Here is a 14,429-nt window from a genome sequence, read left to right on the forward strand (position 1 = left end):
CAAGGCAAGATCCATAAAGAAGGATCTATTCTGACAGACAGGTTTCTGCCCTTTTCACCTGTGCTAACTCTTTTTTTAAAACCAATCTTTCACTGTTATGCAGTGAACTGCATACTGCAACTGCTTGGTCTCTGTGAGGGAAAGCTCCTCATGTAATCTTGCCCCAGGATCCTTCTAGCTATGAGATAAATAGAGTTCCAAGAAGAATGTTTGCAGGGCTGAGAATTTTGTGAGATTATTAACTAGCATGTCAGCGAAATTACGAATTCTGGTTTTGCATCATGACTGAAAATCTCAAGTACTTTATATAAAATTCATTTGACAACCTAAGCCTAATTTACCATTCAGGCTGATAATTAATGAGCTGCAAACACTCATTTCCTGCCACGCATTAGCTGTTACCTCAATCTTACATTTTAATTGGGCTTTCGTTCCCATCTCATTACTCAAATATTGATAAACTTTTTAACGTTTCTTTAGAGAAAAAAAAAGGTCAATAGGCAGGGACAGTTGCAATGACAATGGCAGAAACTACAAGTAACAGCAGCCAACATTTATGGAAGGTCCAGGCAAAGGGCTTCATATGCATTATCTCCCTTAATCCTCACAAACATATGAGACAGGAAGTGCTAACATCATTTCACAGGGGAAGCTGGAGCACTTGGAGGGTAAGTAACATGCCCAAGATCAGACAGCTATTAAAAGACATAAGCGGGTCTAGAAGCCATGTTTGTCTGATTACAAAGCCCAGCACTTAATGACACTATGTTATACACAGACCCAGCATCTATGGTATGTAAAACCATTAAGATCGTAAAAAGAAATTTAAACAAAGAAGTATAAAAAGATTTTAATTTTAAATATAAACAAACAAATATAATTACACAAATAAGATGATACATTTAAAACAGAAAATGTATTAAAGTATAACATAAATTTCAAATATAAAAATAGGTTAAACTATTTAAGTAATATATTTTACTGAATTCCTGTGTATCTCCTAGTTTTATGATGAACACGAGGCTCTCCTAATTTTTGTAGTGCTAGAGGAGGAATATGCTCAATATGGAAAGTGGTTAGCATCTATCACACTGAGTAATAATCTTTCACTATTTTTGTTAATCTGAATGCCCAGGATTATTGCATGGTATTAGAATCAGAATATGATTATCTAAAATGGTCATTTGTTTTTCTAGATGCTGATTTCCAATGATATAACATAAAATCCACCTAACAGCTGCTTTCTCTCATTTTTCTGACACAGGCCACATAATCATCCTCACAGCATCAGTAACAGTTCCAGTTCCAAGCATTACCATAGCAACGGCTTTTGGAAAATGGAAACTAGTATCAGTGAGCAGTGACCTGATACCATAGTAATAATTCATCCATGTCATAGAATCTTCTTCCTTTACACACTTGCATTGATTTTAGTTTGATTTTTGCAAATTGGTTTGGCTCATAACACTTTCCTGAAAGTGTTTTCATTTTTCACTAAGGTTTTAGTGACCATTTAGTCTAAAAGGATCTCGCTACTCAAGATAAAATCAAATCCCCTGGCAAAGCTAAGAGTGCATTTTCATGTGGTCAAAGATTTTTATCGCTTGACTTGGAAAAATAAAGCTACCAGACAAGCATGACACATAAATATTAGTTTGCTGGTTCTCATCTTATATTCATTTGTATTTTATATTTAAAGATGATTATTACTTAGAAATATAAAGATACAGCAAATATTTAATTTGCTGATTCATAACAGCCCTGGACATAGAAGATGTGATTCCTCCTTTGTTGAAGAAATTAATATACATATTAAAATAATATACATATTCATCCTTCTCAGATGACATTCTACTAAACTAGGTTCAGGATATTTGGATTAATTTTTCAAGGTCTTGACAGAACTTTTACCTTTTGATGAAGCATATAAGGTAAGAGTGCCTCTTATCATTTAAGGTCAATTTATAGCTGCAATAAGGCAATTATGATTGAATAACATGAAAGGACTATTTAAGACACATCTGGGTCAAGGTTTTTCTATTTTGCTTCTTCTCAACTGCTTCTAGCATTTCACTTATTTCTGTATACATGATTTCTCCTAATTTGGAAAAAAAAAACAAACCCTATGCCCCCATAATTAAAAAAAAAAATTCAGCACTGTCCTTTCACTACATCAATTAGGTCACATCCCTGATAATACTGTCACAATATAAGCTGGATGCAAACTGAGCTACCAAGATTTATTTTATAGACTCTGAGATAAATAAATAAACCTGAAGCCTGGAAGAGTGATTCAAACTATCTAATTTTGAAAATAAATAAAATATTCATCATTTTAAAAAAATGGCAATTTATACATGATTCCTAGCTAGTTTCATAAACCCCAGTGGGTGACTCAGAAAACTGGAATTAGAGGGAGGGACCCCACGACACAGGGGCCCTTACCTCCTGGAGGTGGCTTGCTCTTGGAAGTGAGAATGACAAATCCAAATCCTTCATTTTCTTTTCGTTGCAAGACAACATCATAGGGCTCCTGGGGAGCAGGCCTGGCCAGGGCCTCTGCTCGGTTCAAGCGGGGAGATCCATTCTGTGTTGAAAGGAAGGCTTGAGAGCTGTCATCCTCAGGTTGTTTCTCTGCAATAAACAAGACCAATTTTGATATTTCTGGAACATCGTAACTTTTGATAACTAAAGTGTTTTGTGCTAAGCTCTTCACAATGAGTTTCTAACATAAAGAAAAGCAGTGCCTCTGCCCAAGTGACTCTGGACATCATCTGAGTGCAGAGGTAGGCAGCAGCCCATCCAGTGAACTTCTAGAATGCTCTTTAAGTACGTAGTTGGAAAACTACAAAATGTTATCTCACTCTAAAGGAAGTTTTTCAAAGCTTCTGTGAAATTTGATGGTAAAAAAAAATTCTTCTTGAAATGATTTTAATTCCATCAAGGTTTTGAACCTGGACAAGCAATTTTTTTAAAAAGTTGATAATGAATAAAAACATAGTAAACTTCCTCTTAAAATCAGCTTTAAATATAATTTAGTGGGACTTCCCTGGCAGTCCTCTAGTATTCTTGCCTGGAAAATTTCCTGGACAGAGGAGCCTGGCTGGCTACAGTCCATGGGGTCACAAAGAGCTGGACACAACTGAGCACCCTCCCCCACACACACACTGAATCCTGGCGGTCCAGAGGTTAAGACTCCACACTCCCAACCCAGGGGACCCGGGTTCACTCCCCGGTCAGGTGGCTAGATCCTACATGCCACAGCTAAGACTCAGTGCAGCTAAATAAATAAACATTTAATAAAAATATATAATTTAGTGCAGTGACTGACACTCATGACGTCTGGGAGGTCACTGCATCAGGACAGAGATACTTCCTATTACAGCTTGAGAGCAGTTTGCCACCTACACAGATTTATCTTTTACAATGTGTTTTACAACTGCAGTTTTCTGATGGGTAATACAAGATGAGTTAACCATTAGCAGTTCTCAGGTATATAACAAGCTGTCCACATAAATGGCAAACTCTCCTAGACACAGATCAGGTCACAAGGAATTCCTAGCAAATGGGCAGTTAACCTACACCCTTTTCTTCTATTTAAGAATAACATCAGAATTTGAGAAAGAATGACAAAAGTTAGTCATAACTGATTTTAAAAAAAAAGGGCAAATTTTGTGCCATAATTTGATACAAAACAGCATAAACCACCACCACAACATGCTGTTATTGATGAACATGCATTTATAAGGTCTCTTTGTATCAAAATCTATGGGATTCTGAGGATGTGTTTTTGAACCTCAACAAAAGTGTCAACAACTTCCAATAATTAACAACAACAAAAAAGGTTCTTTTTGATATAATGCATGGTTAGAATGAATTAGCTAAAATGTCTCCAATAATATCAAACTACTATGAAACGTCTTTATGATGCTTTCCAGGAGGGAGCTAATATCTATCTGTACAATATCCCATTGTTTACTCTACGTAGTTATGTTCTGACACCAGCACAACCAAATGGAAGCAACATAGCATTAGAATCCACATGCATCTCAGAATGCCTGATATTTATGACAGGAGGTGGGCTTTTACTTTGGATGCTACAATCAAAAACACAGGGCCTCATTTTTAAGAGAGTAACGTGAATATTCATCAAGTCACACATTTTTTGAATGCCCACTCTGCGCCATGCGGTCATTCTTCTAGGTACTGGGTACACAGCATAGAACTAAATGGATGAAAATTCCACCCTTCATGAAGCTTACATTCTTGTGGTGCTACAGGTTGTCTTTAAAAATTTTTTAAGTGACAAGAATTCACTATTTAAAATTTCTACATAATATTCACAAAGCAATTGAACATAAAAATACAGGAGATTATCATATCTTAGTGTAATGGTTTAGACCTCAGGCTTTGTAATTAAATTATCTATTTCAATCCTGGTCCTACTACCTACCAGCTATGTGTTTCTCAACCTTTCTGTGAGTAACTAGAATAATGACAGTGTTTACCATCATAGTGTTGTAAAGAGTAAGTAAAAGAATCCATGTCTGAGACTCAATAAGTCATACTAAAACTTCTGAAGTAGAAACATTTTGTCCTCTGAATATTTAGAATTTCATCAGGATCCAAAATTGTTTGATATTCCATTAATGGGATCTCTTAGTATGACTAAACAACTTTGTATTTGTTCTTCAGAAAACAGATTTAACCTAATATCCTGATTACAATATCACACTGGCAAAATTCATTGATATATTAATATAATCTTAATGTAGAGACCCAAAATTTATTTCTCTTTTTTGATAGTAGTAGCAGTATTTATGAATCCTTTCAACCTTACATGGCCTTCCACATGCAAGGATCACACCAAATAAGTTATCTCATACACTATTTTTGTTGTTGTCATTGTTTTAGGTAAGAAGTGAATTTAGTCAAAGAAACACTTCACAGACACAGTGTGGGTCATCGCAGAGGGCTAGCGCAGCCTCTCATACACTATTAAACATAATAAGATAACCTGAAAAAAAAAAAAACTGGACTAAGTCTCTTTGTTTCTTTTTTAACTTATCAGAGCAAGAACAGGTTCACATACCACCGTAGAAGATCTTTCTTCTGACAGTTAATAACACGTGGCCATTTCGAGCAGCGGTTGTCATTAGGTCTAGGACTTGTTTGTGTGATTTCCCTTTAACAGGAATTCCATCAATGCACATCAGCTCATCAGCTGCACGGAGCCGACCATCTTTCTCAGCTGCGCCCAGAGGAATGATGGCTCCAATGTATATCTGATAAGATATAAAGTGTGGGTTGCTCTATACAGTCTACTAAGACTTACTAAGATTCTTAACTACTAAGTCAAGGACTTTCTGACTCAAAACCATGCATACCAACAACTTTTTGCAGTTCACCCTGAAAACAGTCATAGTTTAGAAAGGTAAAATCTTAGAAATTGACCCGTCTCCAAAATGGCGCTTCAAATATCCACACCATGTAATCTCTTCTGGATTCTTTAGGTTGGGCACAAGGAAGACAGAAAATACAAAGTAATTCAATAACTTAGAAAGTACCACTATCACATCCATCACTACAACAGAACAAAAATATTAAACTCAAAAAATGCAATTCTGTGGAGTAGCTACTAAAAGTAAAGTCCATTGAATGTCATCACAAAAGAGTTTTTTTTTTGTATACTGTTCATAGCAACTGGGATAATTCTTACAATACTCCCATTACATAAAGCTATCAGTTCAAGTTTAGTATATAGAAAAGAGAAATATTTCTTGTTCCTAAATTCTAAAGCAGCATATATTTTAAGGAAACAGAGTGACCTAAGATTCACTTGCAATTAGGTGAACAGATCTTGCTCATTTTCTTTGCTGGCAATTAGAATCTTATAATTGGTAATCCTAAGTATTTGGACTAGTTCCAGAGCTGTTATAACCTGACATTTAAGAGAAGATAAGGTGTAAACATTTCCTCTAAGATCAGGAGCAAGACAAGGATACCCATTCTCAATACTTTTATTCAACATACTTTTGGAAGTCCTAGCTATAGCAATCAGATGAGAAAAAGAAACAAAAGGAAGACATATTGGTAAGAAAGAAGTAAAACTCACTGTTTGCAGATGATGTGACTATATGTGGAAAATCCTAAAGACATCACCAGAAAATTCCTAGAGTTCATCAATGACTTTGCTAAAGTTGCAGGGTACAAAAAAATCTACAGAAATCTGTCATATTTCTATACACTTAATTAAGGAAATAATCCTGTTTACCACTGCATCAAAAAGAATAAAAATACCTAGAAATAAACCTACTTAACAAGGTAAAAGACCTGTACTTGGAAAACTATAAGTCACTAATGAAAGAAATTAAAGATTACACAATCAGATGGAAAGATACATCATGCTATTGGGCTAGAAGAATTAACATTGGTAAAATGACCATGTTACCCAAGGCAATCTACAGATTCAATGTAATCCCTATCAAAATGTCAACGGATTTTTCACAGAACTAGAACAAAAAAACGTAAAATTTGTATGGAAACAGAAAAAAACACAAATAGCCAAAACAATCTTGAGAAAGAAGAAGAGAGCTGGAGGAATTGCATTCCTTGACTTCAGACTATAATACATAGCTATGGTAATCAAAACAATATGGTATTGGTACAAAAATGAATATATACATCAATGCAACAGAATAAAGAGCATAGAAATAAACCCACACACTTACAGTCAATTAATCTACAACACAGGAGGCAAGAACTTACAATGGAAAAAAGACAGTCTGTTCAACAAGTGGTGCCGGGACAACTGGATAGTTACATAAGAAGAATGAAAGTTGGAACATTCTCTAACATCATATACAAAAATAAATTCAAAATGGATTAAAGACCTAATTGTAGGACCAGATACTATAAAACTTTTTAGAGGAAAACATAGGCAGAACACTCTTTGACATGAATTGTAGCAACATCTTTTTGGATCTGTCTCCTAGAGTAATGACAAGGCAAAAATAAATGGGACATAAATAAAAGCTTTTTCATGGCAAATGAAACCATAAACAAAATAAAGACAACTCTCAGAATGGGAGAAAATGTTTGGAAACAAAGCAACTGAAAAGGGTTTAATCTCCAAAATATATAAATAGTTCATGCAGCTTAATTAAAAAAAAATATCAAAAAATGGGTGGAAGATCTAAATAGACATTTCTCCAAAGAAGACATACAGATGGCCAAGAGGCATATGAAAAGATGCCAACATCACTTATTATTATAGAAATGCAAATCAAAACTACAATGAGGTATCACCTCACACTGGTCCAAATGGCCATTATCAAAAAATCTACAAATAATAAATGCTCAAGAGGATGTGGAGAAAAGGGATCCCCCCATCCCACTGTTGGTGGGAATGCAAATTGGTACAGCCACTATGGAGAACAGTATGGAAGTTCCTTAAAAAACTAAAAACAGAGCTCTCATATGATCCAGCAATCCCACTCCTGGGTGTAAACCTGAAAAAAAAAAAAAACACCACAACTCAAAAAGATGCATGCACCCCAATGAATACTGTATCACCATTTACAACAGCCAGGACATGGAAGCAACCTAAATGTCTGTCAACAGACAAATGTATAAAGCAGATGTGGTAAATATATACACTGGAATATTACTCAGCCATAAAAAATGAAATGATGCCATTGGCAGCAACATGAATGGACCTAAAGACTGTTATACTGAATGAAGTAAGTCAGACAGAGAAGGACTAATACCATATGATATTGCTTATGTGTGGAATGGGAAAAAATAGTACAAATGAACTTATTTACAAGACAGAAATGTGTGCATGTGTGTTCAGTCCTTTGAGTTGTATCTGACTCTTTGAAACCCCATAGACCATAGCCCACCAGGCTCCTCTGTCTGTGGGATTTTCCTGGCAAGAATGCTGGAGTGGGTTGCCATGCCCTCCTCCAGAGGACCTTCCTGACCCAAGAATTGAACCTGCGCCTCCTGCATTGCAAGCAGATTTTTTACTGCTGAGCCATCAGGGAAGCCCACAAAACAGAAATAGAACCACGGATATAGAAAATAAACATATTGTTACTGGGGAAAAGGGGAGGAGGATAAATTGAGAGATTGGGATTGACATATACATAGTACTATAAGGAACTCTACTCAACACTCTGTAATGACCTGTATGGTGAAAGAATTTAAAAAAGAGTATACCTCTGTGTGTGTGTGTGTGTGTGTGTGCACGTGTGTGTGTGTGCGCGTGCAAATATAAAACTGATTCACTTTGCTGCACACCTGAAAACAACACAACATTGAAAATCAACTATACTTTAATAAAAAGATTTTTTAAAATAACAAAAGAAAGACCAAATAGGTAAATATGTCTCAGAAATCACAATGATATAAAGAGAAATGCATTAAATTAAAACTAAAAAAATTAATTAACTTAAAAGCTTCTGCACAAAAAAGGAGACCATAAACAAAATGAAAAGACAACCTATGAATGGGGAGAAAATTTTTGCAAATGATGAGTCCAACAAGGGATTAATTCCCAAAATATATAAAAGCTCATACAGCTTAATATCCAAAAAACAAATGACCCAATTAAAAAATGGGCAGATGTGAATAGACATTTTTCCAAAGGGAACATGCAGACGGCCAACAGTCACATGAAATGTTGCTTAACATCGCTAATCACCAGGGAAATCAAAACCATAACGAAGTATAACCTCATACCTGTCAGAAATGTTATCATCAAAAAATCTACAAACAACAAATGTTGGTAAGGATGTGGAGGAAAGGGATCTCTTGTACACTGTTGGTGAGAATGTAAATTGGTACAGCCACTGTCAAAAACAGTATGGAGGTTTCTCAAAAAACTGAAAAATGGCATACATATACATACAATATAACACTTCACAGGCATATAAGGAATGAATTTTTGCCACTTGAAACAATATGGATGGAACTGACTCAATAAGAGCAGCAAAAAGAAAAAAACAAACAAACAAACAATGAAAAAAAGCAAAGACAGCCCAAGATACCTATGGAATGACTTCAAGCAGAATAACATTCATATTATAGGAGTACCAGAAGGAGAAAAGAGAGAGAAAGGAGCAGAAAACTTAACTTGAAGAAATAATGGCTGAAAACTTCCTTAACCTGGGAAAAGAGACAGAATTGAAGATTTTGGAAGCCCAAAGAATTCCCAAAAAGATCCACACAGAGACACATTGTAATTAAAATGTCAAAAGTTAAAGAGAGAATTTTAAAAACAGCAGGAGAAAAACAACTTGTTACCTACAAAAGAAAGTAAAAGTTTTGCTCAGTCCAGTCTGATTCTTGTGACCCCATGGACTATACAGGCCAGAATACTGGAGTAGGTAGCCTTCTCTATCAGATCTTCCTGAATCAGCAATCAAACTGTGGTCTCCTGCATTGCAGGCAGATTCGTCACCAATTGAGGTATCAGGGAAGCCAAAAATTTCAGCACATTAGAAATAATATCATTAAATGCATACTGTGTGCTATTCTTAGTTGCTCAGTCATGTCCGACTCTTTGCGACCCCATAGACTGTAGCCCACCAGGCTCCTCTGTCCATGGGGATTCTTCAGGCAAGAATACTGAAGTGGGTTGCCATTCCCTCCTCCAGGGGATCTTCCCAACCCAGGGATCAAACCAAGGTCTCTCGCATTGCAGGCAGATTCTTCACTGTCTGAGCCACGAGGGAAGCCTTTGTTATATAGCAGCAACTCCTATAAGGCTATGAGCAGATTCTTCAGCAGGAACTTTGCAGGCCAGAAAGGAGTGGAACGACATATTCAAAGTGCTGAAAGGAAAAATATGTCCAACCAAGAATACTCTACACAGGAAAATTATCATTCAGAACTGAAAGAGATGAGAGTTTTCCAGACAAGCAAACATCAAAGAAGTTCATCACTAATAAACTGGCCTTATGAGAAACGTGAAAGGGGCTTCTTTAGCTGAAAAGAAAAGGCACTGAGTAGTAATAAGAAAACATATGAAAGTATAAATCTCATGGGCAAGATAAATATAATCATTTACAAAACTACTATAAAAAGGTTAAAAGACAAAAGTAGTAAAAATAACTATAGTTATATTATTCTAGTTAGAATAATCAGTGAAGGGATACACAAAATAAAAAGGTGTGAAGTGTGATATCAGAAATATAAAATGTGGTGGAGGAAGTAAAAATGTAGCTTTAGAATGCGTTCAAACTTAAGTTGCTATCAACTTAGATTAGACTGATATACGTATATAAACTGTTATATGCGAGTCTCAAGGTAACCTCAAACAAAAACCTATTGTAGATACACAAAAGATAATAAAAATAGAATCTAAGTATAATATTAAAGAAAGCCATCAAACTGCAAGGGAAGAAAGCAAGAGAAGAACAGAGAAGAACTACAAAACAGCCAGAGAACAAAGAACAAAATGACAGTAAGTACATACCTGTCAAGAATTACTTTAAATGTAAAAGACTATATTCTCCAATGAAAATACTCAGACTGGCCAAATGTACAAACAAGACCCATCTATATGCTGCCTATAAGAGACTAACTTCAGATGTAAGGAGCCACAAAGTCTGAAAGTAGAGGCATGGAAAAAGCTGTTCCATGCAAACAGAAACCAAAAGAAAGCTAAAGCAGCTATACCTACATCAGACAAAATAGACTTTAAAACAAAAACTGTAGTAAAAGACAAAAAGGGCATTATATAATGATAAAGGAGTCAACTGAACAAGAGGATATAACATTTGTAAATGTTTATGCATCCAACACAGAAGCACTTAAAATATACAAAGCAAAGACCTAAGGGGGACCTATATAACAGACCTAAGGGGAGAAATTTACAGCAATACAATAATAGGAAGGAATTTTAATAACGCTATTTACATCAATGGATAGATCATGCATACACAAAACCAATCAGGACACATGGGTCTTAAATGACATATTAGAATGAATATATATATATATATATATATATATATATATATATATATATATATATGATTATACATTCAGAACATTCTATATATATTCACAACATTCTATCCAAAGTAGCATATTCTATACATTCTTCTCAAGTGCACATGTAACACTCTTTAGGATAGATCACATGTTAAGCCATAAAACAAGTCTCAATAAATTTAAGAAGACTGAAATTATATAAAACATCTTTTCCAACTACAAGTATATAAAACTAGAAATCAGAAGAAGAAAATTGGGAAAATTACAAAATGTGAAGATTAAACTACAACTTAATGAACAACCAATGCATCAATGAAGAAATCAAGAGAAAAATAAAAAAAATACCTTGAGACAAATGAAAATGGATATATAACTTGCAAAATCTCTGGGATAAGCAAAAGTAGTTCTAAGAGGGAAGTTCATAGTAATATAGGTCTACCTCAAAATAAGAAAAATCTCAAATAGCTTTACATCTAAAGGAACTAGAAAAAGAATGAAAGAAGTCCAAAGTTAGTAGAAGGAAGAAAATAACAAAGATCAGAGCAGAAATAAATGAGATAGAGACTAACAAGACAATAGAAAGGATCAATGAAACTGGGAGCAGGCTATTTGTAAAAATAAACAAAACCGACAAACTCCTCGCAAGATTCACCAGAAAAAAAGAGGGCTCAAAAATAAAATCAGAAATGAAAGAGAAGTTACCTTTGATACCACAGAAATACAAAGAATCATAAGAAACTACTATGATCAATTATATGCCAAAAAACTGGACAACCTAGAAAAAAATCAATAAATTCCTAGAAACATGCAATCTTTCAAGAGTAAATCATGAGAAGTAGAAAATCTGAACAGGCCAATTACTAGTAAGGAGGTTGAATCAGTAATTAAAAATATCCCAGCACATGAAAGTCCAGGACCTGATGGCTTCACTGGTGAATTCTATCAAACATTTAAAGAGGATTAATATCTATCCTTTTCAAACTGTTTCAGAAAACTAAGGAGGAAGAAACGCTTCCAAACTCATCCTATTAGGGCAGTATTACCCTGAGACCAAAACTGACGAGGACAACACAAAAAGAGAAAATTATAGGTCAGTGTCACTGATGAATACAGATGCAAAATTCTGCAACAAAACATTAGCAAATTAAACTTAAAAATACATCAAAAGGACCCATACACCATGATCAAGTGGAATTTACTCCAGGATGCAAGAATATTTCAACATCCACAAATCAACGTGATACACCAAATTAACAAAATGAAGAATAAAAATATGATCATCTCAACAGATACAGAAAAAGTATTTAACAAAACTCCGCATCCATTTATAATAATTCTCAACAAAAGGAGTAGAGGAAACATGCCCCAACATAATAAAGGCCATATATGACAAGCTCAGGCTTCCCAGGTGGCTCTGTACTGAAGAATCTCCCTGTCAATGTAGGAGATGTGGGTTCAATCTCTGGGTCAGGAAGATCCCCTGGAGGAAATGGCAACCCACTCCAATACTCTTGCCTGGAAAATCCCACAGTCAGAGGAGCCTGGTGGGCTACATTCCAGAGGGTTGCTAGGAGCTGGACATGGCTTAAGACACTAAACAACAACCAACAACCATGACAAGCTCACAGCTAACATCATAGTCAAAGGTAAAATGCTGAAAGCTTTCCTTCTAAGATCAGTAACAAGGCAAGGATGCCCACTTCCACCACTTTTACTCAATGAGTACTGGAAGTCTAAGCCATAGCAATTAGGGAAAATAAACAAGGAAATACACATATCACATATTCTTTATACATACACACACCTACACACCCACTTACACATACAGTGGAATATTACTCAGCCAGATCACATTAAGCCACAAATCAAGCCTCAATAAATTTAAGAAAACTGAAATTATATCACACATTTCCAACCACAATGGTATAAAACTAGAAATTAATTACAAGCAGAAAATTGGGAAAATCACAATGTAGTTTTAATCACAAAGATTAAACTACATTAGAAAGAAAAAATCTTTGCAAGGCAACATAATGCCTTGAGGACATTATGCTAAGTCAAACAGTCAGACAGATAAAGACAAATGCTGTATAATCTCACTTATATCTGAATCTAAAAAACAAAGTAAACAAACAAAACAAGACTCAGAAAGAACAGAATGGTGGTTGACAGTAGGAAGGGGATTGGGAGGAGGTAGGTACAAACTTCCGATTATAAAATAAGTCAGTCATGGGGATGTAATGCTGTAGCATGTGGACTATAGCCAATGATACTGTAGTACATAATTGAAAGTTGCCAAGGGAATAACTCTTAAAGGTTCTTATCACAGAAGAAAATCTGTCACTTTGTATGATGACGGATGGTAACTAAGCTTGTTGTCATGATCATTTTGCAGTGTATACTAACATTGAATCATTACGTTGCACATCTGAAACAAATATAATGTTATACATCAATCATAGCTCAATTCAAAAGAAAGGAAAACAAACAATCAAGGTACTTCATATTTGCCCTACATAGGGCAACCTACCTTAAACTTCATTTGTCTCTGATAATTATTTTAACTGTAACCAATATGACTAATTAGAACACATTTATACTCTATAAATCAAATGTTCTAGTCAGAATAGAAAGAAGCCTATAATTTTAAAAGAATATTATTATTCACCTAACTTCCAAACATGATAATGTAGTCACTCATATTATACAAAAAAGCTTTAAATATGTTCTTAAACTCTAAGAAGCACATTATTTCTTTGTCAAACTAAGGGTAAAATAAAAATAAACCCACTATATTTGCTCTCTAAGTATGAGTGAGAATCCTATATAAATAAATTTCTAGATTTAAATGCCTTGCAAATATAACCCGTTATTATGCTCTAATTTACGGCTGACTTATTCAGCTTTTACCTACAGTTTTAGCCTCAACTACTCAGATGGTAAAGAATCTGTCCTCAATGCAGGAGACCCAGGTTCAATCCCTGGGTCAGGAAGATCCCCTGGAGGAGGAAATGGCAACCCACTCCAGTATTCTTGCCTGGGAAATCCCATGGACAGAGGAGCCTGAAGGGCTACAGTTAGTCCATGGGGTCACAAAGAGTCGGATACAATTGCGCAACCAACACTTTTCACTTTCACATATCACGTTAACTGAGGTGTTACGACACCACTAGAAATGCAATTCTTCCTCATATAAATGAAACTGTTAGAGAAAACAAAATCTTTTAAAAAACCAAAGTAGAAAGCAAAACAAAAGCACCATATTCTACCAAATCGCTATTAAAAGTTTTAACAGGAATAGCCAAACGACAACGTATTTAAACTTACAGATTGGTCAGGTCCATCTCCTCCCAGTACTCTGAAGCCAAACCCTGATTCCTGTTTCCGAAGAAACACATCCAAATCTTTGGTGTTTGGTGCTAAGG

General features: G+C 35.2%; 1 protein-coding gene across 2 annotated transcripts in view; it reads right to left on the reverse strand.

Annotated features, from left to right (window-relative positions):
* MAGI3 (membrane associated guanylate kinase, WW and PDZ domain containing 3) overlaps window positions 1-14,429 on the reverse strand; it is a 244,578-nt gene that overhangs the window by 27,403 nt on the left and 202,746 nt on the right. For both annotated transcript variants that reach the window (XM_061121116.1, XM_061121115.1), the window contains exons 13-15: window positions 14,332-14,423; window positions 5,093-5,285; window positions 2,446-2,634 (exon numbers count right to left, since the gene is read on the reverse strand). In XM_061121116.1, coding sequence (XP_060977099.1) covers window positions 2,446-2,634; window positions 5,093-5,285; window positions 14,332-14,423 — 474 coding nt within the window. The remainder of the gene's footprint in view (window positions 1-2,445; window positions 2,635-5,092; window positions 5,286-14,331; window positions 14,424-14,429) is intronic.

The sequence above is a fragment of the Dama dama genome, chromosome 20, assembly GCF_033118175.1.
Source record: "Dama dama isolate Ldn47 chromosome 20, ASM3311817v1, whole genome shotgun sequence".
Taxonomy (NCBI): domain Eukaryota; kingdom Metazoa; phylum Chordata; class Mammalia; order Artiodactyla; family Cervidae; genus Dama; species Dama dama.